The 25852-nt window shown below is 41.0% G+C and overlaps 2 protein-coding genes across 11 annotated transcripts in view; both read left to right on the forward strand.

Annotated features, from left to right (window-relative positions):
- Positions 1–18177, forward strand: part of ank1a (ankyrin 1, erythrocytic a) — a 110627-nt gene extending 92450 nt beyond the window's left edge. For 3 of the 9 annotated variants that reach the window (XM_034872298.1, XM_034872290.1, XM_034872292.1), the window contains 13 exons: positions 85–313; positions 401–529; positions 661–780; positions 879–963; positions 1148–1222; positions 1520–1651; positions 2335–2490; positions 7856–8501; positions 8740–9088; positions 11231–11314; positions 11644–11796; positions 13143–13241; positions 14500–18177. In XM_034872298.1, coding sequence (XP_034728189.1) covers positions 85–313; positions 401–529; positions 661–780; positions 879–963; positions 1148–1222; positions 1520–1651; positions 2335–2490; positions 7856–8501; positions 8740–9088; positions 11231–11314; positions 11644–11796; positions 13143–13214 — 2230 coding nt within the window. In that variant the 3' untranslated portion in view covers positions 13215–13241; positions 14500–18177. Of the gene's footprint in view, positions 1–84; positions 314–400; positions 530–660; positions 781–878; positions 964–1147; positions 1223–1519; positions 1652–2334; positions 2491–7855; positions 8502–8739; positions 9089–9321; positions 10357–11230; positions 11315–11643; positions 12038–13142; positions 13242–14499 lie in introns of those variants that run through there. The other 6 variants (XM_034872291.1, XM_034872293.1, XM_034872296.1 and 3 more) reach the window with 6 other exon arrangements.
- LOC117945052 (eukaryotic translation initiation factor 4E-binding protein 1-like) lies at positions 14248–24523 on the forward strand. Of its 2 annotated transcripts, XM_034872305.1 has the most exons (4): positions 14248–14258; positions 18935–19165; positions 20541–20729; positions 23884–24523. In XM_034872305.1, exons 2-4 carry the CDS (start codon positions 19030–19032, stop codon positions 23913–23915), a joined length of 357 nt encoding a protein of 118 aa, XP_034728196.1. In that variant the 5' UTR covers positions 14248–14258; positions 18935–19029; the 3' UTR covers positions 23916–24523. The 2 variants fall into 2 exon arrangements, with proteins under 2 accessions (XP_034728196.1, XP_034728195.1); XM_034872304.1 differs by lacking the exon at positions 14248–14258 and having other exon boundaries at positions 18720–19165.
- Positions 24524–25852: the final 1329 nt, after the last annotated feature.

Raw genomic sequence — 25852 nt, forward strand, 5'->3', positions numbered from 1 at the left:
TCTTTGCCATCTTAAATCATTCTAGCAACCTGCTAGACTGATTTATGTGCAAGACTGTGATGACATGTCATTGTTTTCTTTCAGATTCTGGCTCGCAGACTGTCCTCGGACAGCTGAGGCTGTTTCCTTTGCCAACCTGCTCTACAGAGAGCTGTCAGCTGTACCATACATGGCAAAGTTTGTGGTGTTTGCAAAGATGAATGAGCTGCGAGAGGGCCGCCTACGCTGCTACTGCATGACCGATGATAAGATGGATAAAACCCTGGAACAACATGAGAACTTCACAGAGGTGGCTCGCAGCAGAGACATAGAGGTTGGTTCAGAGACGAGGGCAGTGCTTCATATTGATGTGGTAAAATTGTAGTGTAGTGTGAGTTCATGCCTGTGTCCTGTTTTGCAGGTGATGGAGGGAATGCCGCTTCACCTGGAGTGTTCAGGGAATCTGGTGCCTGTGAGGAAGGCCACCCAGCAGCCTCGCTGCTTCAGCTTCCAGGCGTTTAGAGATAACCGGCTTCCTGTCTCTGTTAAGGTATTACCATTTGGCTTTTTCTCACCGATCTTTCTTCAGTTTTATATTCTTGTCACTGACTTGTTACTCACTGTCTCCACGCAACATATGTATGTGCCTTCATTTCTTTCCCTGTGTCTGTGTGTCTAAAGGTGAGAGACAGCAGTAAAGAGCACACTGGATTTTTGTCTTTCCTGCGCAAGTCCACAAAGTATGAGGACAGCCAACATGTGCTCTGTAACCTCAACATTACCATGCCCCCTTGTATCAAGGTAAAGCTCTCAAAATTACAACCACATGCTGTACTTTTTTAGTTATAGTGCTTTCCCTGAGATTACATACTCTGTTGTTGTTTGCTTGTGACCGGCAGATTGTTGGGAGTGAAGACCGGAGGCGAACTCTGACCCCGCTGGCCTTAAGAGAAAGATACAGCGCCCTAAATGAACCCGCTATGGGTACGAGGCTCTCACTCTCTCGTAAATGTTGGCACCTGCTTAATTTTATTGTGGTGATAAAATATTATTAAGCCCAGTGAAATGGCATCATTTCTTCTACAATATCAATGAGCATTGCAATGTTGGGATAATCTCAACTTATTAACAGGATGTTAAATAGTCAGTTTTGGTCTGATTTGTGCAGCATCATTGAGCGCTATGGAAAGGACAGAGCTGAAGATGGCTGTGATTGCCGAACAGTTGGGACTGAGCTGGGCTGGTGAGTCAACAAGAATATACTGACTCTGTTTTTATGTGTTTAAACCATCCATATTTACCTTATGTCTGACATGCTTGCTTAGCTCGCTGCTGATTAAGTTCAACATGGCAATCAGCCAATTAAACTAATTATCTCCTGTTGCCACGTGCATGAGACTATTCTGCCTCTTCTGGATAGCTCTACTGTGAAGTTGAGTGCCATTTTAAGACAGTGTACACTAACAGCATGACTCAGAGGTGAAATTATATAAATATTTCACTCACTTACTTGATCTTCTCCATCTCATTTTCTGCACAGAGTTGGCACGCGAGCTTCAGCTCAGTGTAGATGACATCAATAAGATCCGTGTGGAGAATCCTAATTCGCTGCTGGAGCAGAGCTCTGCACTGCTCAACCTGTGGGCCACCCGAGAGGGCAAGAGGGCCAAGAGTGAGTATCTGAGGCTATAATACGTTTTTAAATAATCTAATTTTATGACTTGCATTCACTCTACTCCGGCGTTTCTAAGCCCCTTTAACAGAATCACTGCTGACCCTGTTTTAAGTTTAAAAACTCTTGGGTTGTGTTGTACTCTGGACGGGCATAAACGGAGACAACGACCCACTTCAGTCAGTCTTATCTGTTAGGTAGGCTTACTTACCGTTCACTAACAGTTCCACCTCGTTGTCAGTCCAAGCAAGTAGGCCTACATCCCTTTGTTGTTTTTTCTCCAAAAGTATTTTCAATTTATAAATCTGTGTTTTTAACCACAAATTAACATTAGAAAATCTGCTTCCTCATAATACCGGCACATGCATACCCAGTGCATGTGAATGGTCATGTGTATTGTTAATATGGACGGAGATAATTTCTGATACTGAGCCTAATTCCTGTGTGGATTGTGAGACAGTTTTTGTTTTAAAACACTGTTTCAAAATGAAGACGGAGTAGTGTGGATGTATTTTGAGATTGCTGTGAATTTCTCTCATCCCCTTATGTCTTAATGCCTCTTCAACCCAGTCAAAGTCAGGTTGTTCTTGTAATGGTATTGCTGTTTGTCCTTGGAACTCCCTTCCACTCCTTCTCTTTTTCCTTGTCTGCTTGTGTCTCTCCTTCACTCATCTTCACTGCAGTGGAGAGCTTGTACGCAGCTCTGAAGAGTATTGACCGGATGGACATAGTGAACATGTTGGAGGGCCAGCCGCCTCAGCCTGCGAGACAAGGCTCCCGCGATTTCAGCAGACGTCGAAACAATGACAGAGACAACCTCTCCCCTGGTATGACTAATGGTAAGTTCCCTCCCCAAATCCCCCCCAATGAAGCTACTTGTACATGTCCCTTTTGCTTTGACCCTGAGCAATCTTTCCAATTTCACATACACATCTTCCCTTAATATCCCCTAAAGGCAAAGTGAAGTTTGTTTCCCTCTGAATTCTCTCTGTTGTCCCCCATTTTTTCTTTTTTGTTCCCCTGTGATGCTGTTATGTATGAAAGCTGCCAAAAACGTCACACTTTTCCAGGACTTTACCCCAGCAACATGCAGAGGGACTCAGGACACTCCTACTGTGCTACAACCTCTGTAGTGCTTTTGGTTATACATTTCTCCATCTATTCATTCAATATGATGGAAAGTAGAGTGAAGTATGCAGAAAAGTATGATTATGTGCTGAATCTCTAGAGTTTGCAAGCATTCCGTTACTGAATAGTCCCTGAGAAAAACCCTCCACATAGAGATAAGTAAGATTTAATTATCATTAATAGTTATAAAAAAGTTATTAGTATAAACACTTTTATTATTGTTGTCATTGTTATTTTGTTTTTCTCTTGTTAAATAATTAGATCAGTCAGTATTTGATTATATTAAGAGTTTTTATTGCCCATTATTAACTTAGCAGGCCTACGTTTTAGAGTGATATTTTGTCTATAAAACAACACATTGTCATACATGATCATACCACATAGATTACACTGTAAGTATAGCCTAGCTTTACTGACCTTCTTACCAATTGTCAGTCCTCAGTCTTTTACTCCTTTTCCTCATGGTTTCCTTCACACATGCATACCCTACATCTTATTGACTCCGTTTTCACCTCTGGATGGGTGTGAGCTCCCTTTCTTACTGGACTGGCTTCTTCTCTCTGTATCCAGTGCAGACGATGAGTCAGTCTGACAGGTGACAGGTCCTATTCTGTGAAAACTGGAGCAATACCCAGAGATGTAACAATGCATAGAGATACGACCATGAGGGTCAAAGGGTGAAAAGGGATATGTTCAGATCACAGCTGCAGTGAATCTGATAACCGTGTATCTGTCCTGTCTGTCTATCTGTCTGGCTACCTGCCCCCCAAAGGCCGTTCCTGCTTTGACGCTCTGCGTAAACACGTGGCGGCGCTTCGAATACCTGGATATTGTGTCTTCTGCTAATCTCACAATGATCACGGTGACGGGTTTCAAGAGGTCTATAATTTACTGTCCTGATTTAGTACGTCTAATTGGAGGACCAAAACTGACGTTTTAGGCAATAAGGAAAATGGTCAGATAAATAAATAAATAATGAATAATGAAAAAAGAAAATATGCCTATAAGTCTATAAATGCTCAAAGAAATTGAAAATAACCATCAGGTTCACATCCTTAAAACAAATATTGTGGTGGACAGTGAAGGAACAAAATACATTCATCAATTTCCTTGTGCATTAGATTTATTAATTTTGTTTCTTTATTTCTCACTCAATTTTGCATATTGATTTATAAATTTTATATTAAACATATGGTTTGACATTTGGGGAAATATGCTCATTTCTTGCTGAAGAAGATCAATACCACTGTCATATCTGTGCAGGAAATGTGAAGCCACTGCTCCCGCAAGCAGCTGGTTAGCTTAGCATAAAGACTGGAAATGGATTGAAACTAGCATGGCTCTGTCCAGGCTAGCGGGTTTTGTCTGGGTGCAGTAACTTCCTGGACTCTCTGCTGGTATCCTGGGAATAAGCTACAGTGTTAATTAGTGAACTTAGTCGGTGCTGGTATGTGGATGTGTTATCTTTTGGACAAAGCTGAAATCCGCCTGTTATGCTAAGCTAAGCTAAGCAGGTGCTAGCAGTAGCTTCATATTTACCAAACAAATATTAGAGTGGCATCGATCTTCTCATGTAATCCTCTGCAACGAAAGCAAATAAGCGTATATTCCAAAATGTAGAACTGCTCCTTTAAGTCAGGTTCAGTCCTCCATATGAAATAAACCTACTTATTATTATTATTATTATCATCAAAATAGTTTACTTGAAATGTTTTACAGAAAAAGCTAGTAGAGTAATCATTGATCTTTCTGTGTCTTTACAGATTAGATAAGATTTCACTTTTTCCTTCATAGTTCTAGTGCACCTCTGTTGTAATTAAGCACATTTTAAAGGTGTATTCCAGATTGTTTCCAGGTTAGAAAAGATCTAACAAAATAGAGTAGTAGTTGATAGAGTAAGACCTCTTCTTTTAGTCTTTTGTAAAAGGAAAAGGACATTTAAATTCTCTCTGCCTGTGGCTGCATGTGGAGTAGTTTGAGTCTCTTGAGGGCTAAAGTTGAATGTCCTTTTGGGAGCCCTGTTTTCATTCCCTGTGAATCTGTCCCTCTCTCTGTGTTTCTCTGGACATGTCATCTGCAGCCTAGCCGCCCTACTCTTCCTTCTTCTCACTCCTCTCCGAACTCTGACCTCATGCCAACCTCATGTTGACCTCTGACCCACATCTTTATCTTTTCTTTTTGCGAGCAGTCGTGCATTTTCTTTATTTTTGTGCTTTTGAAAACCCCACCTTTTTAATATCCGCTCTGTGACCGATACCCCTCACACAGACTGTGTACTCAGCACCCACTGGGAGGGGGGAGGTGACCCTCGCTCTCTCTCTCTCGCTGTTTCTGTCTGTGACCATTACCCTATTTTATATTCCTCTTCCTCTCTTGCTGCTCTCCTTTTCTATTTTCCCACTCTGCCTTTTCCCTCTTTTCCCATCCCTTATTTCCCTGCCCTCCTGCCTGTCTGCATGTGCATGAGGCTGACTTTCATCGCTCATCTCCCTCTGTGTTTGCATGGACACACTGGCTTGTTGAAGATGACGAGTCAAATGCTGCATTGACACTAAATGCTGCTTGACCAAAAGACATGTGTTCTTGCATGGCATGTATACTGAGAATGACCTTATACTCTCTTCCTCCTCACCACTTTATCCCAAGGGGGGGTAAAAAAAGGCCACAAACCTTTTTTTCGAACTGTGACTTGCGTTGCTCATGTATGAATGTTGTGGTTGTTCTCTATGTCACTGATTCTATGTAAACCGTCCATCTGATGGGTTATTTTGCGTGAAATATATATGTTTAATGTCTTTGTGTTGTACACGGGTCAACTTATTGTAAATGTGCTTATTGTTTAATGTAAACTCATCAATCAGTCTGCGAGAGTGTGTGAGCGTCTTTATGTGTGTTTTTAGTTGTGTAATGTAAGTCTTTGGTGTCCTTCATACGTGTACATATGTGTGAGTGTATTAGTGTTAAAGCGAATGGAAAAAATAAGTAAATTTCCATTACATGTGTTTTTACCCGATCTTCACTGCTTTGTTTTTCTGTGATTGTGTCTTTCAATCGGGGGGTCAGGCAATCATTTTTACACATTTTACACCCGTCCATTCCCTTTATTTATTTTGTTTCCAAATCTCTTTCTATCATTCCTGAATCTTCTTACATGGAGAGAGAGGACTGACAAACTCTTTCATTATCTTATTCATGGCAAGCAAAAATGCTCATTTTGTAGTTTGTGTGGTGTCACCAAAAACAGACTCATAACACAATACCCATGGATTCACATCTCGATATAATATATTTATATACCACGTAGACACGCCAAACCCTAACCTTTAAAGGAACCTGACACCGTATCTTCTTTTGTGGCCCAAATGAACAAGGAATGTTGATTTCAAACATTTACTCATCATCTTCTGTGTTCTAGTAGAACAAGAAGATATTTTGTCAGCAATCAATAGACTCCAGAAGTCAAAGCCATGCTGTTTTTTAGCAGATTTATGTCTTTTTAATTTACAAAGACAAATCACCGTACAAATATAAATATGTATTTTTATGATTGCTAAATACAACTATTTTCTATAGTTTCTATATACAACTGACGGCAGTTGAGAGGCTGCGAGAGAAAGCTGAAAGTAGGACAACAGATCCTTCTGGCCGCTTGGTGTCACAAATATCTCCTGCACTCTCAGCAGTTCTCAACAGCCACTGCACTGCCAACCATGAATCAAGTTACACCCTGCAGCTCTGCTCAGCTTCCTCATCACTATACAGTATACACATACAGTGTCTCTGTCTGTCTGTATGTCTCTCTCTCCCTCTCTTACACACACACACACACAGAAGGTGAACTGCCTTCTCTTCTTGCTCTTCTCTACATACTTGTATGCCCTGCACTACATCTCCTATTTCATCCTATGGTTAATGTATTACCTGGTAACAAATCCTGTAGTGTTACAGTCATAGTGCCACTCACACTTTGCTTTACTTACATTGCCATTCATCAAAACAAATTACCTAAACTATTAGTATAAGTATAGTATAAGGGCATTCTTCATAGTCTCTTACTAGATTTTTCTTTCTTTTTGTGCAATATATAGTTATTATCTCAATAAAAAAAACATTGCTGATGCTGTGACATTGTGCTCTATCATGCCAGGTCTGCCTTTACAAAAAATATACTGTTACAAAGGGTGTTCAAGACAGTTGAAGGAGTGACCTGAGTCCACAGCACATTAACAGTGTGCATTTTTACTAATTGATGTAATTACACTTGACAATATCCAATCTATGTTTGATTCAGCAACTGTGTGACTTTCACAACAGATGGAAAATTGAGTCTACCGTATACGTGTTTGCATTAGTGTTAGCAGGACTATAGGCTATATGTTTATTGTATACATTATAATAAATATATGTGTCAATGAAAGAGCAAGCATCTGTGTGGTGAGCTGATGTGTGTGAGGAGAGATGAGATTGCCTGCGTGCATGCTATGCAGCCTGACAACAATATTAACCTGCCTGTTTTTTGAGTGGGTTTGAATGCATGCATATCTGAGTGTGAGTGTATGTGTGTGATAGTATAAAACAAAGAGTGAGCGAGTATATTTATGGCATGTGTCTGTGTGACAAAGGTGTTTGTGCCTACTCCAGGTCGGGGGCAGAGGCAGTAATTCCTTTCCGTCTCCCTGCAGGTGGCAGCCAGCAGAGCAGCATCAGTCACTGCTGGGTCCAAACCAAAGTGTTGGTCTCTCAGTCCGTCCAGTTGTGTCTGCTGCTGCTTCCGCTGCTGCTCTCTCCTTCAGCACTGGCTGATCGAGCTTGACAAACCCTCGTCTAAAAGCTGCCCTTGCTCTCTCGTCCTAAGCTCCTTGCACCCTTATTCTAGCTCCTATTGTCTTGGCCCTCCCCTCTCTCCTTCCCCACTCCTCTCCCATTTGTCCCTTCAGCCTCCTCTACTTCCCCCCTAGATGCCCAGCTCCTGGGCAGGGGCACCTATCCCCTCCCGGGGTCCCGGTGCTGTGGGGGTGAGGTGGGGAGGGAGGCGGGGGGCCTGGTGTCAGTGTGCCTCTCTCTGTCTCGCTCCAGGTTATGGGCTCGCGCAGGACGAGCTTCTCTCACCGGCCTCCATGCAGTACAGCCTGCCCTCTCCGCTGGGCGCTGAGCCTTACTGGCAAGAAGTCTCCAGTCTGGACTGTGCTCCCATTGCCACCACAGAAGAAGACACCCTCATGGAGATGTCTGATGTGCAGGTGTGGCCCTCAGGCAACAGCCCGTCCCTGGTGCCTGTGGAGGACTCTTCGCTGGAATGCAGTAATGCTGACGACTCAGAAGGTCTGCTGGGGCTGCCGTATGGAAGTCTGGGTCGGCCGGCTAGTCAGGCCAGTGTACCCAGCGGAGGGGGTGGGGTGCTGAGTGGCTCCATCGAGCTGCCCGAAGACGATTCAGAGATGGGCGTTGACTCACTCAGCACTGCCACGCCAGCGTCGCTTGGGGGCACCATCGCTGGGATCAATCTTAACGGGCTGAACAATGGTCAGGGGTCAGAGGCAAGTTCGGAGGTATCAGCAGTTACCAGTACGACTGGTGGAGGTGGAGCTGGAGGAGGAGGAGGAGGACAAGGAGGGACGGGCTCAGAGGAAGGGCTTTCTCTTGTTGCAGGACAGCAAAGGGTGTATGCTCGGCTGAGTGAGTCACCTGGTCTGAGCTGTGTTGCAGACCGAAATGGAGACAGGTGAGTCAGACCTCTGTCTGCTTCTCAGGTGACAAGTCAAAATCTCACCAACAAAACAGTAGATCTGTGCTTACATCTCATTCATCTTTATTGCATGTCAGTGGTGAACTGGAGTTTTGTTGTTTTTCTTGCGGAGGAAGTGACCGCTAAGGGGATACAATCAGGTGTTAAACTATCCTCAGAGTAAGCATGTACAGTGCGTGTGCCACTTCCACATTGATCCGTTCTCTCCTTGCAGGTCAGGTAGTGGTGGAAACGGTGGCGGTGGAGGCTCTTTCCTTTCCTACCTGCAGGAACAGTCAGGCCCGGGGTGGATACCTGTCACGGACCCTACACAGGCCTGGGTGGGCAGTCAGCCAAAGCCCAGGCAGGCCATGGACACCATGATATCATCAGTATGTAACGTCGTAGATGGAGACCAGTCCCACGTATCCCAGGAGGCCTTGCTTCAGCCTGTAAGGGACATGGGCCACTCAGAGATCTTACGGGGGCACTTCAGGGGTACCCAGCCATTTGAGAAGGGTTTGGGCTTCCCACACAGAGTACCAGAGCTGAGGGCCTGGGATGATGTGCGCCTAAAGAGCCAGGTGAGTGTGTTCCATGAAAAATAAAGGGATGTTTGTTTGACAATCAATCAGTCATACAGATATAAAACTATAGGGAGTGATAATAGCGTAGGCTATAACAGTAGTCATGCAAAGCCAACTAACTTCAACATTTAACAAATCAGCATTAGATTGATAATGATAGATCCCAGAAACATACAACACACACACACACACACACACACACACACACACACACACACACTCACACACACGCACACAGAGTCAAAGGCCCAAGATGGGCACAAACAGTCCTGCCAAATATAGCAAGCATTCTCACTGTCCCACTCTTGTTACAGGATCCGCCCCACCCTAGTCATTTCCACGTGTGAACTTTTTGGCACAACACCATCACATGAAACTGTAGGACAAAGTCTGACTTGAAACTGTGAGAGAGCAGTAATAGACAGTTGATTTAGGCCCTTTGTGGGCTTGCTATGCTTTAGTATATGGTTCATACTGGTGAGGAAAGAGCCTTTTAGCGTTTGTATTGTTTGGATGCAGTGTTGCAGTGCTGCATAGCGAGGCTTTTTGAGAAAATGGGTCTACTAGACTGTGTGGATGAGAAAATAGCTTATAGTTAAGGTCCCTGAAGGAAGTCAGGGGACAAGTTTCTTACTTCATACTATACTCTCACTACAGCATACAGAACCACACTGGAGAAGCCAAAGGTATTTAAAGGCCACAGATCACATGATCAGAAAGAGAGAGAGGTGTGAAAAGAAGCCTCCCAAGGTTGCTTTAGCTTGGATTTAATGCCATTGAGTGGGTCCCCCTGACCTGACAGTAGGAACAAGTAGGAACAGAGACCCGAAGCATCGGCCCACTGCCCTAGCTAATGGAGGACGGACATGAACTGAAAGACACACAACCAAACAGCGAATGAACCGGTGACAGAAGACCGCAGGCTGCAGCTGTTGCCTTTTCCGTCAGCTGAGAGAAGCACTGGAATTGCATTGGAAACAGGAGTCACTGAAGACTTGAGCAAGTGTATTGATTGTTGTTGATTTGCTGGGGATCAGAGCGGGGTGATGTGGGCCCTGGTGACAGAGCTCCTCTTCAGCTTCGTGCTGCTGGCTTTCCTGGTCATCAGCTGTCAGAATGTCCTCCACATTGCCAGCGGCTCTGTGCGGTCCGTGCTCACCTACATACACGCTCAGCTGGACCGTGAGCTCGGTGAGGTCGACGGAGTGGCTGATGAAGAGGAAAACGTCACTACCAGAGTGGTCCGCCGCAGAGTCATCTTTAAGGTACAGAGAGAGGGACAGAGGACAGTCACGCAGAAATTTGAAGAAAGGATTGGAAAACAACAATAACAGGAGATAGATGGAGAAAATAGTGTTTGGTGATTACACGAAAGCAGTGTATTTGGAGTGATGCAGGATAGGTTTGTACTGATAGGGGTACATGATTTGATTGTGTTTACAGTGCTAGAATGGAGTGGATGTGGCAAAAGTGTGGCAGTGAGGATTAACTGAGGACACTGTGCTTCCCCTAACAATTTTATTTTGTTAAATTACCATCAAATTGCTGAGCAAATGTAACTACATTTATCTTCTGCTGTTATGTGTGCAAATAGACAGGCCTGGGTTCAACAAGTTTGGACTCCAGTGCTATTAAAAATCCTTATGGACTCTTCCTACTGCATCTTAGACTCTGTGCATGCTAACACAAGTGTTGACAAGTTTTATTCAGGTCTACATGGGCTGGGCTGGCCCTTGTCCTTGCTTCTCCGGCTGTAGGAATGTCTTTAGGGTTATAAATAGGTCTGTAGACAAGCTGCAAATTATTAGGGCCTATAATAGCATTGTCATGAATTTCATGAACTGTAAATGTAAATGTTGCTTCCCTAAACAACCCTCTAACCTTCACCCATGTGTCGTTCATCTGCTTCTCTGTGTTTCCAATTAGTAGTGGCTTTTACGGCATGCAGTGCCAGCTATTTTAACATCCATCAGGACCATCATTTATTCTCAGATTACTCAACTTTTCCTTATTTTGGGAATTCATATCTAGTAGCAGTTACACTAAAATGTAAAATTTAGTACTTTCATGGAAAATGAAGGGCAGTTAAAGGTTTTAAGAATACATGAATTAAGAGTAGAAATGCTTTTCTGTCCACAGGGCGATGAGGGTGAAGATCTTCCTGGGGATCATGTAAGCGAGGAACAGTTCACGGATGAGCATGGAAATATTGTAACAAAAAAGGTCAGTCATTGCAACATCTTTTCATTCTGTATTCTTAAACTGCGGTCCAGTAATTGTTTTCACTTATGTCAGTGTCCCATACTCACCAGCCTCTCTCCACATAATGAATCAACTTATAATTTAAAAAAAGTTCATCACATATGACATTACACTATGTCTATACACACTATGTCTCTAAAAATAAATAGATATTTTTAAAAAGACATAATTCCTCCATATACATTTCTTTTGTTTTTCACCAACTGTCTTTTCACTGCCTTATTCCCACTCTCTGCCTCCATCCATCACTCTCTCCCTCCCTCCTGTGTACATGTGTGTTTATGTGATAGATTGTGCGTAAGGTTGTGCGCAGAGGGAAGGGTTCAGGTGAGGAGGGAGTTCAGGAGTTGAGCCTGGAGGGTTCTCTGCAGGATGCCAACGAGCTGGAGGTTGATGCTGAGCAGTTCATGAGCTACGCCATCCTGGGCCGGGACAGCAGCAAGGTGGGCTTCTGATCTGCAGACAGCTGACCATCTGATAAGGGCCTGTTTGATTTGAAGTCATGTAGTAGCTAGTTTATAGTGGCGGTAACAGGGGACTCGTGCTGAATCATGTGCTGCAGTGAGCTTGAAAGTCTTATCACTTCGGGGTTTCTTGGGCATATCCCGAAAGTCCTTGAGTAGCTTAACCTGCATGAGCTCCAGTACAAAAACAAAGTTTGTGTGTGTGTGTGTGTGTGTGTGTGTGTGTGTCTGTGTGTGTGTGTGTGTGTGTGTGTGTGTGTGTGTGTGTGGGTGTGTGTGTGTGTGTGTGTGTGTGTGTGTGTGTGTGTGTGTGTGTGTGTGGGTGTCCGTCCTCATGATCTTAAGAGCCATAGCCCTATTTTTGATATGTGTGGGTCCTGAATCCTAAGTGAGGAATGAGTGCACAGTTTGGTTGGTTAATTGTTTGAGTGCTGACCTTCTGTTAAATAAATATTATCACCTCATGTTCATCTTCTGCATGCAGGTGGAACAAATGACTCCCCTTTGCTCTGGTGCTGGTAGTGCTCACAGTTCACCGAACCATTCAGGTTTTCATCATTTTAGTCATCATTAAGCAGCACCTACACTTTGTTTCTTGCATAATAATGACTGAATTCATTGTGGCTCCTTACAGTGGCTCTATTTTTCCATTCTGTCCCCATCAGTTATCTCAATGACTGACTCTTGTCTTTTCTCTATCATTAAAGTTTATAGTCCTACAACTTTGACTGTGTGCTGTGTCACTCAAACCTTTTCTATCACAGTTGGGGCAATTGTTTTAGGAGCAGAGGATTGGGGTTTAACACATTAAGACAGTTGACATTATTAGGGTGTTACTTTGTATTTTCTCATGTGGTCAAATCCCATCCATCTGAATATAAAGAAATTAATTTGATAATATATTTGCAAATTCTATTTGACACAGGTCTTCTCTGATCCTAAAGATTTTAGTTGTTCTTGATGCCCGCTTATCTTTAACTGTCTTTCCAACTGCTATCCATCACTTCTGTCCTTGCTTGACTGTTCATACATGATTTCTTCCTTTTTTTCTCCCTCTTCTTTCCTTCCTTCACATATTTGTTACTCACATTTCTATTACATTTCCTCTGTTCCTGTTTTTCTGTCCTCTCTTTCCTTGTGGCACTATTTCCTTCCTCTGTTGTTCCATTTCTGTTTCCTTTTCTCATCTTTTTCTTCCTGTCACATGTCCTTTATTTCACATTCCCTTACTAATGTTCCCTCAACCTCTTGTTCGGCTCCTGTCATCCTACCTCCTCTATATCCTCGCACCTCTTCTGCCACCAACCCCTTCCCCCCTGATGTAGCCCGATACTGTGGATGTGAAGAAAGGTGCTCAGATAGTGAAATGTGCCAGTCTGCGGAGAGTTAAGCAGTGAGGCAGAGTGAGTGCTGCGTCCCCGCAGGTACGGGACTGACCCACAGCGCCTCGTCTGACCTGTGGGCTAGACCATTTAATCCAGTCTCTCTGGATTAAATGCCCCTGAATGTACCTTTAATTCCATACTAATGATATGTCATGTGATGCTGGTACAGCAAAATTAATCATCAGTTTGACAAATGTTTAAAATATAAATGAATCAAAAAGGAAGAAAATGAGATTTATGCCTGTCATACTAAACAATTCTTTTGTCCACAAAGTACAAAAATATAATAACATTCTCAGAAAAAGGGAAATTCCACGACAACAAATTTTAAGTTAATACTGAATTGATTTTGATGTACATAGTTATAGTCAGCATTTATGCAGATGTGATATTTAGTGATACTTAATACTTAATGGTCCAATAATTTCCAATAAACCTCCTCTAGGTTTTACAACCTGAACAATAGAAACCTAGATTGCTTGACTGTTTACTTAAGATTTGTGGAGTTTTATTTGTAAGTAATACCAAAATACGCCACTAAATGTATTGGGCACAGAATTGAATTTTTATTTGCTTAAATTAAATAATTGTTTGTGTGATATCAATTTCTCTTCAATATGTAATTTATCTATGTGGAAAAAATAAGCTTCTGTTTACTCATTATAATGCCATGCTGACGGACAAAAAACAAATAGATCATTATTGTTTTCCAAAAAATTATATCAGGCCAATTTCTTTCTTTGTGCATGTGTTGACAAGCTGGAAAAAGGGTTGGCACAGTGTGCACTCAGCAAAATGACCAAACCAAAAGGATCTTGTAAAGTGACAGCTCTCAAGGTCAAAGCTGCCAGGCCATTTGTTCTGTGAATGTTATCTGGTGCGTGTGTGTGTGTGTGTGTGTGTGTGTGTGTGTGTGTGTGTGTGTGTGTGAGAGAGAGACTTGCCCTTTCTAACGCAAAACCCATGACATTCGTGAGATTACTAAAAAGCCACTTACTACTGAAGTTAAACCACTTTTGCCAACCATTTTTGCTTGCATGCTTCTGCCAAACTAATGTACTTTTTTGTACTTTATTGAGTGTTACAATGACTGGTATAACTGACAGTGTAAACGAGGACTTATAGCGAGGTGTTTAGAGGCGTTATGTGAGCTAAATGTATTGCAGTGGACACTTTAGCCAAGGCCATTTTAAAGACTGCTTATACTCATCTTTGCATTGACTTACTGCAGCTTGCATGTCTGCTCTGTAGATTCCTGGTGAGTTGTAGCTAAATCAGTGTTTCTGTCTCTCCACAGAGCTCTCCACAGGATTCAACCCCTTCACCAAAACCATCCTACATGGACACATGACCAGCAGCAGCTGACAGGAGGAAGAACACATAAAAAGGCAAACAGACCATGACAACCATAAAGGGTTGGCAACTATCAGCACGCACCGGAAGAGAAGGATACGGATTTACTTGTAGTTTTTATTACTTTTTTTTTTTTTTAAAGAAACCGTGGAAAAAAAAACATGTACTATTAGGCTAGAAGCATGATTTCGTACAAAACAAAAACCAGAAGAAAAAAAAAAACCTAGCAACCAAAACGTGCTTCCTGTAATCTGTATCAGCATGAGTGACTGCTGCCGCATGGCCTGTCTTTAACTACAAATACTGAGGGAATGTAAGGGTGGGTAAAAGGGGGGGGGGGGGACACACCGCTGTATGGGACAGGGATGCAATGTAGGGTATGGTCATTACTGGCCCGTTTTCTACACTAACGGGGAATAGTCTATAAGTCAAACTTGGGAAAAGTGGAGACTAAAATACAGAGAATTACATAATCTCTAGGCAACAGGTTACTCCTCCCTGCCACACTCTTCCAGCTAGGAGCATCACAAACTAGTTTAAACCTGTCCCAGTGCTCTCAAAGTCTAGTAAAGCTACAATTATCACCCAAGGATATCAGTGTTGTACATAATATTGTATGCACTAAAATGCTCTACGTGACTGTGTGTTACGTGTGTTATTTATGTTCTAAGATCCCTATGCGATGCCACTGATGCTGCTGTTTCAGGTACATGAGAAATTTCTCCCTGTTTTTCTTGTTTGGTTCGTTCGGTCTGGACCTATATATTATTCTATATATCTTGAGATCTTTGTGTGTACAAGAACATGCATATGTGTCGCTCTGCTTGTTTTTAAATGTCGGTTTTTGTGTGTCAGGTTGTTTTTTTGTGCTTTTCATGTGCTTTCACCCCTTGCTTTTGACATGTCAAACTGTAGAGGGCAGACATACTGTAAGTTGTTCACTGTACTGTGGGTTTTTGAGCTTTGGGAGGCTGGTTTCTGCAGTGAACATGCCTCTCTGCCTTTCCTTCAGAGTGGGTTGCCTTGTGGAGAGGGTGACAAAGAGGTATATGAGGAGCAACAGATTAACCTACTCTACCATCCCAATCCTCTGCTTTTTCTTGTCCCCAGTGTGCTGTATATCCTCGTGAGGTTTCTGTTAATCAGATATCTGTCTGAGCCAAAATCCCAATACCCTCAATCTTCTCTTATTACCCTACCTCTTACCTCTCACCCCTGCAGTCAGCTTCTCAGACTAGATGTAGCAGTCCTGTTCACCTCCAAGAGGGGGCGGGATCCCACTTCAGCTCGTAGCAGTATCAGTTCGACCTCTTTGTGCAGTATATGACACTACCACACATAAGGTGCACTTATAGACCATCTCACCACCACCATCCCCAGAAGATGTCACTTGATGAGAGTATAATAGCTGAAATGCTGGTAATAATGTAGCACTGGTTTGACTAGGTAAAAGAAGAAGAGTAAGCTGCAGAAAGGAAAGTGTCGCATCATGGGTTGAGTGTGTGTTGAGCTTTAATGTTTGTCGCCTTGGCAATTGTTTGGAGTGTAGCAAAGACAGTCAGTCACCAATCACTGTGATGAGAAACTGTAATACTGACCCGCAACTGTGAGCTTGACCCTTCCCGAAGCGTGTGTCTGTTTCACTCCTTTTTTTGTCATGATTTACTGTCTTAACTGTACTCCAGAAGAAGCAATAACTGCTTACAAAAGGAAAGGGTTGCTTGTGTGAGTGTGTTTGAGAGTATTTTTTGTGATAGAGAGGATTGTAGGGTCATAGTTTGTGTTCTTCCTAAACTCTGGATTTCAATCTGTTAAGCACACCCTTAGGCTACTCCTCACTCCACTCAGAAATGATGTCAGTACATTAGTATCCCACGTTTCATCACTTTGCCTCTCTAGACGAAAAGCTATTAAGTTTTACACTAAGATTGGGCAAATATTGGTATGACCAGCCATCTGCATAATGTCCAGTGTCTTTTTTTGTTACTCATCAGGGAATGTAGGTTGTTTGATAGCTTTTAAGCCTTCATTCATATGCACCTTGAAAGAAATCCTATTTTGTGTGTGTGTGTGTGTGTGTGTGTGTCTGTGTGTGTGTGTGTGTGTGTGTTTGTCTGTGTCTGTGATTTTAATATCACATATTCAGTCCTGGATATTGGAACATGTCAAAGTTGTGATACTATTGCAAATGGACAAAGAGCAGAGGCTCTCAGATTAAAACTCTAATTCACATATTTTTTTAAAGTTGATTTACCTCAATAAGCGTGCCATCTTTCATGATATCAATTACATACATGCATTTATTTCAAACATTACAATAGACATTGAATGCTTTATTATGTCGCAAAAACGCTGCAATAATCACCAATCAAATGTGTTTGTTTTAGTACGGCTTCACAGCCAGAGATGATGAATGTACAGTCTTGTTATAAAGTAGTCACCTGTGTGGGCTCTGTACTTCGTTCTGTTGTTTCAACTCAGTTTACGCTGTTGATCATCAACATTCATTACAAACATACATAGAATTCATTGAAGAGGAGAGATTTAAAGAGAAGCCTCAAATAGGTTGTAGACGTTTTAACAACTCTTTATCAGATATTATTTGTATTTTATTATCTTTTCTAATAACTTAAATTAAATGTCATTAAAGATTAGACGGCAGTGTGATATTGCATGACCCCATATGTCATAGCATACGGTTTGCTCTATAAGGGCTCATAATTATGGTATGCTTGGGTTGGCTTCTGAAGAAGGGTGTGTTTATAAATCCACTGCTGATGTCAGGGTTGGAGCAAGGGAAGGGGGTCTGATGAAAAGACAATACGATTTTGAAGTTAGATGGCTTACTAATCCTGACGGCTAGTTGAGATGACAAGCATTTTTCCTCAACACAACCCACCGCTAATCTTTTTCTGCCCTCTTAACCAAATAGAAGACTAAGCCGATTCTATAGGGCTCCCACATGGTCACAGTATGAACGCAGTTTGAAAGGAGTCCACCTAAGTGCAAGCAGAGGGAGGAGTAGGTACATCACAAATTACCAATGGACAGCCCTGCACTGAGGGACCACTGAGATGATGCCATGCACAAAGTTCATGCAAAAATATTAACTGTTGCAAAAACTAGAGAACACATGTATATTCCTTTAGAATGGATTGAAGAAATTATTAACGCAATAGCATATTACTCAATACTAAGGAATGCAACTGCGCACATGCACAGAAAATGTTTTTAACATAAAGGCTATATATATATGAAATATATGAAAATATATATATATACATATATATATATATATATATATTTACTTAGAATGCTATGCACCCTTACTTGTCAACTGGGATTCTAGTTATGTTATGGATGTATTTTTAGCATCATACAGCTGTAGCTACCAAGAGACTGTTGAGTTCTGGGTAATGCCTGCAACCTGGGGATAAAATAGGGTTCTTGTGGGTATTTTAACCTGTTTTGTTTGCTTTTTTTATTGTTATGGAGAGTAAAACATGAATTTAAAATATAGATGTGAAAGCCTTTTAATCCAATCAAATCCGAGGACATCTATTGACAAATTACTCTGTACACCAGCTCAACATTTACAAAATTAATAAAGAAATGAAATGTCTTTGTGTATAGTGTGTATACTTTTGTGTGAGTCACTTGAAAAACATGCTGCCCCAGGCCTGTTCCTGTGCATACTGCTGTTATGAACATTATTACATCTTATTTCACCAAAGTACCAAATGTTTAACATAATGGTCTATTTTAAACTCTGCAAAAGCATATCAATAGACAAATGAATGTGCCAGTGGCTGGATCCTTTTTGTCTGTAAAAAAAATAAATAATAATAATACGAGTAATGTATCCATTTTCAGTATCCATTGAATAAATGCAGTCCTGCAAAAGCAGCGATTCCTTTTGTTTGCCATAGGTAGAATTACACTGGTGGTAGATTATCTAGCAACGTCATAATCTGTTGAATGTATCCTATAGCCTAATTTGTCTTTGATTACCTTCCAGATATGTTCATATGATGATATGGATCTACAACACAGTTGAACCTTTTAGTGCAGCCATTGCACGTGCATTATGTGCCAGTAGGTGGCGGAATGAACTCTTGTAATTGTGTCCATCTCTGGTGTGTGTGGTATTTTCCCCTGCAGCCTCAGCCTGTCTTTGCAGCCTGTCTGTGTGTTGTTTGTGTGCATGAAGAGGGTGAGTGAAAGCAGAGGAACGTGTACCTGGGTCCTTCTAAAGAAAGAACCTGTACACAAGTATGTGAGACTGCATGTTGTAATGTAACGAAACTACATTTCATCATTTGCACTTATGAACAAGAGGTATTTATTTTTATTTATCCGAAAGTAGCCATTCTGCTGAGCGCGGTGTGGCTTTGTTGTTTTGTAAAACTAAGACTTTCTGCCTGGTTCGTGGTATTTAGTTAGCTAGTTTTAGTTATATTAGAGTTGAGACAAGATGTCCACTGACTGCCAGAAGACCACTGCCAAGGCCATCCCGTCGACCAGGAGGGTGACCATTAACGACGCGGCGCACATGCCACACGACTACTCCACTACTCCCGGAGGGACCCTGTTCAGCACGACCCCGGGTGGTGCGTACTGTTGTTATAAACTGACTTTTATGCGGTTACCCAACGTCATACGTGATGTAAACTCGTATCAACTAAACCGCTGTGTTGTCTGCAGTGAGTGCAGGAAAAGCTCAGGCTAACTCCATGAGGTCTGCTGTCAAAACGCCACTTTGCAGAACCAGCTGCTAGCTATGCTCAAGCTAGCTGCTAATGCTAGCTAGCAAGTGGGGTTGAGAGGAGGCACAGACTGATAAATCTGAAGCATTAAAGTAAATGTGATCCTAGGCATGTGAGTAGTATACACTCATACCACTGCTTTCTCATTAAATGTGAGACGTGTTTGTTGGTTTTACCAGCCGATCTTTGAACGTTAGCGATGTTACTGTGCTTTAATGCTTGTCGTGGCCATACGTCACCGACAACTAAAGCTGTGATTGGTGTTTTCCAATGTGCGCTCACTAACGTGTTATTTTTTCATTTTTTTTATTAACAAACAGCATGGTAAACATGTTGTACAGTACATAATGTACCTTTTTATAACATGTCATAGAGTCAAGGTTTTTAAAAGAGTTCCTATTTTTAGAATATAGAATTATAGAAACTAGACAAATGCATGACCAATAAACTTAAGACACATATGAAAATCTTGTCACATAAAAGGAGGTTGGGGTGGTGGAGGAAGCTGTAGCAGTAAACAGCACTGGCATTAGCATATCATTAGAGTAATGGTGAGAAGTGTCAAGTTTAAATGACACACTGCTCTAGATGTGGATGATGTGGCCAAAAATTAATATGAAGATTTTTTGGGGCACGCCCGTCGCTATGGGCGGCCACAGGGGGCCGGGGCCGCGCCCAAAAATGCCCGGGCACAGATCTCTTAATAAAATACTTCAATTTTAAATTATCATTTTGGGGTATATTTTTGATAATTATATTTTTGATAATATGACAAAATACTTAAAAATCTATATATATTTTGATTAGTTTTAAGAACATATGATTGCAACATAAAGTTATAGTCTTATATGTCAGCATAAACGTTATAATTTTAAAACTGTAAAAACTGAAAAGAAAAATTTCGTAGTTCTTTAGTTTTTAAACACGGTAATATAGATTGAGATTGAGATTGTCTAAAAATATAAATAGTACAAAGTGCACATCTGAAAAGTCAACCAGTTGGAATATTGCCATTATCACAATATGAATTTCATCATATCATGATATTCAAAATGATACCGGTGTTGTCATGAACAATATGATATGACACACACACCTGCACTGCACACCAGCTTGAATATGATGGATGACTGACCTCAGTGCTCTATCTAAGGCAGTGCTCCATTTCTGATCATCCTGATCAGTCATCTTATTCTTTTTCGGCCTCTTCACACAAAAGGTACCAGGATCATCTACGACCGAAAGTTCCTGCTGGGGTGTCGCAGCTCTCCCGTGGCCAAGACTCCTCCAAAAGGTCTGCCCAGGATTCCAGGGGTGACAAGTCCTCCCTCCAAAGACACCGATGAGAAGGCCTATAATGGAGAACTACTGAACAACAATATCACTGCACCTGTTAGCAGCAACACTGGTATGTTCACACTCATAGTTATAACTATAGATGTGACCTGACGTCATAACTTATGGGTTAGCCGTTTGCCATCTTACTTGGGTATTGTTGACAAGTGCCACCTATGGTCAGAAAATTAATAATAAGTTGTGCAGCATCTGTTGCATTACCAAAAAGAAGTGACTAAGGAGGCTGGCATCACTTCCCACACATCCGTATAGAGGACATTTAGGATTTATTAAAATAAATAAAATTACTAAAACGGCAAAAAGGTCAGAGAACTATGTATTTTTACTGTTAGCTACCAACAGCTGCGTTCTAAGTCAGTTATTGCTGTGTGCTAGCTCTCAACGGCATTCATCTGTTAACTAAACAGATATTTATGACCAAGCAAAGATCGCTACGCTAAAAGTAACGTTTAGTGACGTCATAACAAAGTTATTAACAATACCCTAACATTTGAACACTGATTAAGCAGCTGATTCCGTGTCAATCAAGTGTAAACATACGTGAGTAACAACAAGGAGCAGTTTTCTACTTCACTCCTAAATCCTGTTTCATAATATCTCCAGAACTGTCCAGCCAGCTGTGTTACAATCTACACAAACAGGGATTCCCATGCAAATCAACCCGACAATTCGACCACACAATCAGCCGAGGGGTCGCACTTAATTTGATGTTTACCACATCTACATTAACATACCAAAATGAGCTGCCTTCTGCAATCAGTCATAATTTATAACATGACTTGTTGTCATCTTAGCGAATCTTTTTTTTTTGTACTAGAGATGGTCCGATACCATTTTTGTGCTTCCCTATACCAATCCTGATACCTGAACTTGCATATCGGCCGATGCGAGCACGAATCCGATACCAGTGTGTCATATATTTTATTATGTTTTAACAACTGTATGCTACTAACTGTATACCTCCCTGTATGGATGTGATATGATTTCTATTTTTGTTGTCGGTCTGGCTCAGGTTAAACTCTCAAACAATGACCGCCAAAGAACTTTCTTTTATTATTCAGTTTGACGGTCAGTTATACATGAAAACCAACATAAATTAACTACTTTAATGTAGATTTTCTTTAGGGCTATATTATGTGGTATGGGATTGGTGCATAAACTGCGGTACTTACTGATACTTGCGTTTTAGGCGGTATCAAAAACAATACAGATACTGGTACCATCTCTAGTTTGTACTTCAGCAGTACAGGTCAAACTTCCCGTGATTTCTCCACATTATCACCGTAGACTTTATATCCAAAACGAAAATGCAAGAAATTGAGACGAGTCCATCAGGAGTTGACCTCCCTGAACACGTTATCAACAAAAACAACTCCTCATGTACAGTTAGAAGACTCTTCATCCTCTCATCAAAGACCCTGTCACAGGAAGTGACAGGGTTTATGGGAAATGAATGTGGTCTTTTTAATTAGTTATATATTTTCTACAATTTATAATAATTTATAATAATAATAAATATACTAATATATTACAGTAAGTTGTATGTTTCCTGTGTGTCTGGTTGTATTTACCTGCCTATGACATTAGTACTGAATCTATTTAGGATAAAACATATTGCTTAATGTTTATTAGCCATTCTGAATAGCAAAGAAGTGATTACATATTGAGCTCAGGCAGAAATTTAAAAAAATAAAATGATTGTCTGCAATATAAATCAAAAAGGATTCGATTATTTTCATGATTGAACACAACACATAAAAAAACTGTGTTAATTATAGTGGTTAAAAAAGTCTCAGGATTATAAAGACAACATGAGCCTCTTACCCCATAGGTTCCAATTGAAGCAATTGTAAAACCTAGGCCAGGTAAGATGGTTGCCATATGGTTCCATCCTGGAATGGCAAGTCAGAATAACATATCACATCTATTGTTTTATATCTATGTTCACCCTCAGACAAACATCACAGGGTGGCCTTTGCATTTGGAGTGAAGGATTCAGTGCTGGATTCAAATGTAAATTAATGTAGCCACTGAGAACCACAGCACTAATGGATCCTTGATTTTTTTATTATCAGATCATAAAACGGTTTTCACATAGCTGCTATTGTCTGTCTTGGGTGATAGAAGCCAGTTAGAGGTTTCAACAAGATTCAAGGAGGTCATTCTTGCCATTTCATTTCACTTTAGTGTTCAGCCTGAGATTGAGTCAATCTTGTTTAGGAGGGATTCGTCATTTTGCCCCAACCATCAGTAGCTGGTGATGTGTCAACCTAATTTTTAGTCGACACAAAAGCAGAAGTTGCATGGAGCAGTTAACATTTCTAACATGTCGATTTTAGAGTTGTTACTTCTAGAAGTTGTCTTGCAGCAACCAGAACAGCTGCATCAGCCACATCTGCGCTTGTCAACATTTTCTTGTCTTTCGCAATCTTTTCTGCTGATGGCAGAAGAAGATGACTTCTCCATTCTGAACTCCACCTACAAAGCTCTGATTGATTGGTTGTTTCTCCAAGTAGGGAAACGACAATCAAAGAGCACACCACCAGACCTAATTTAATACCTGAAAAACATGTAAGACCTGTGCAGCGACTCAGAGGTCTGGAACCCAGCTAAGGCCTGATATGTTTCTTGGTATCATTTCCTATTCCTTTGTGGCTTATTTCATTCTTAAATGGACTGACTGAGCACTTACACAAGAAGTTGCAGTCGGCCATTTAAAATGTATTCATATGTACTTGAGTTGTTATCAAAAGATAGAAATGAATTTGAAGGCATTTAAGTTAGCCAATGGTGTTAAAAAATAGTTGTTGATTATTTGAGTACTGTGTCAAATTAAATGTAAAAATAAATGGACTGTTCTTATATATATAGCTTTTTTTAAGCTTAAGGACTACTCAAAGCGCATTTACATAGTACAGGAACCATTCACCATTCACACACATTCATACACTGTGGCCAAGGCTGCCGTCCAAGGTGCCACCTGCTCATCAGATATACACTCACACACATATACCCTGTGGGGAACTCTTGCTCTGGTCACTGCCAGATGTTTTTGACAATATTTTACCAGGTAGTTATAGAAGTCATCCAGTTCCTGAAACATTACTTTGAGTTAAATATGATATCCAACTGTTGAAGATTCATCCCAATGTAGCAAAAGATTTGGTGTTTAGTTAATGCAGTATGTCTTCTTTTTTTTTGTCAAGGTGATGAGTCACAGTTTGAAATGGACGTCTAGGAGGACCTGGAACGAGTGTTAAGATGTCAGACTTACCAACAAGATGGTGTGAAGAGCGGCACAGGAACTCCTAATTATTTCCCATCATCCATTCCATGAAGACGGAGGTTTGCCTTCAGTATCTCCAGTGTCTTAGTGTTTTAAAGTCTGTCAGTATCGTTTGCTTGTTTTGCCAAGAACAAATCTGTAATCCAACTTTTTTTCTGTCATCTTCAAGGCTTAAACCTGATTTATGTATGACAAGGTGTGCCTTCCTCTAGTGGCTAAAAATCAACCTTGAGAAGTACTTAACACCAACAAAGCCTCATCCCTAAGAACTGGTACATATATAAGTTCATGAAAGATCAATAGGGAAAATGAAATTTGCTGAATTTAAACCATTCCAAAAGGGTTTATAACTTGATGTGTTTTATTTCCCCACTGTTCCCGACACCTCTGTTAAGACATTGCCTTGATACGTTAGATACAGTATAATTTGTCAAATGTGCTCTTAAAAAAAGTGTCACAGAGGGAATGTAAAACATAACTGTGTTGATGACATTTTTGAGACAGGTTTTAACATGGTTTGCAGGATGACAAAGCATTAAAGCAAACACCATTTAAACAAACACTCGTATTGTCATGTATTCTATAGTATGCATTGATTGTGTGCTCTTAAATAGTCCTGTTCCCGTCATCCCATCAGTGAATTGTATTTTTACAATAATCAGGGTAATATGTTCATCGGTTCACTGGTCTGAATACACATTTCTCTTTCTCATCAGACAGAGCAAAAAGCTGATCGTTATATCTGCAATGTAACGATTTAAGTAGCACAACTGTCTGACTGTGTGACTTATTAGCAGTTTCCTTATTTTAAGTAAGTTTAAAGCAAATATACAATTTGAAATGATACTGAATCTCAACTGTTACATGTTACACTTCCTTTGCTCCCCTGATTCGGCACAGTCATATCAGAGGAATTCCTTAAGGAGCTCACAGGCAACTGATAACCTCAGTCAGTGGACTGTGTAAAGAGAGGTCAATATACAACTGTACATAGCTGGGAGAAACTCCCTCCTTCCTAAGAGACCCTTGATGGGGTCATCCAGCATTTTCATTCCACCACTGTTGCTGGTCCAAATGTTGCTATAGGTTCATTCCAAAGTGGCTGACCAGGCTTTCCCTTTTGATCAGTATATTATATAAATGCTTCTAAATAATAATGTCCCAGCACTCTGGCATTTATTGCACTGAAGTGTTCAGTATTGCTTGCCCGCTGGGCCTCTGTTGCGTCTCAAAGTTTTGCAAAAGATGTGCAGATCAGGTGGAATTGGACTATAAACTATAAACAGATGTCATGTTAGAAGTATTTGTTCATTGGTCTGTTCAGTATATGGCCAACAGGACGTTTTGTAGCAGAAAGGAAGACGCACTGTTGATCCACAAATTTGAGAAATAAAAGTTTTGACAGGGCCCATTACACCAGTTTTTATTAGTTATCATTCCTGGTAAAGTAAGAGTGTAATTGCCTGACCACCTGGGTGTTTTAGATATAAAAGCTTGTTGAGGATGAGGTACATGTGTGAGAACTGACACATGATTTGGAGGTGATGACATCAAGCTCCCACTACTTGTGTGATGTGTTTTCTGGACACTTGGGAAAGTGTCAAAGTTCCACATCAGCTTCATTATAGGAAATGGTTTGCTGAATATGGTTATTGTTTAACTAAGATTAGATTAAATCACAGATTGGATGCTTTACTGTTGTTTAATCGAGCATGAATAAGCACATATAACCGCTTGGGAAGCCTGCAGCTCTCTGGCATCATCACTTGATCTTTTGTCTCATTGTAAGACAAAAGATCAAGTGAATAAAACTCCAAGATGTGAGAGAAGTAGTCTTGTCTGGTCTTGTCCTGGTTGAAAGTGTGGATTGAACAGTTTCAGCTGATCAG

This window comes from Etheostoma cragini, chromosome 5 (assembly GCF_013103735.1).
Source record: "Etheostoma cragini isolate CJK2018 chromosome 5, CSU_Ecrag_1.0, whole genome shotgun sequence".
Classification (NCBI taxonomy): Eukaryota; Metazoa; Chordata; class Actinopteri; order Perciformes; family Percidae; genus Etheostoma; species Etheostoma cragini.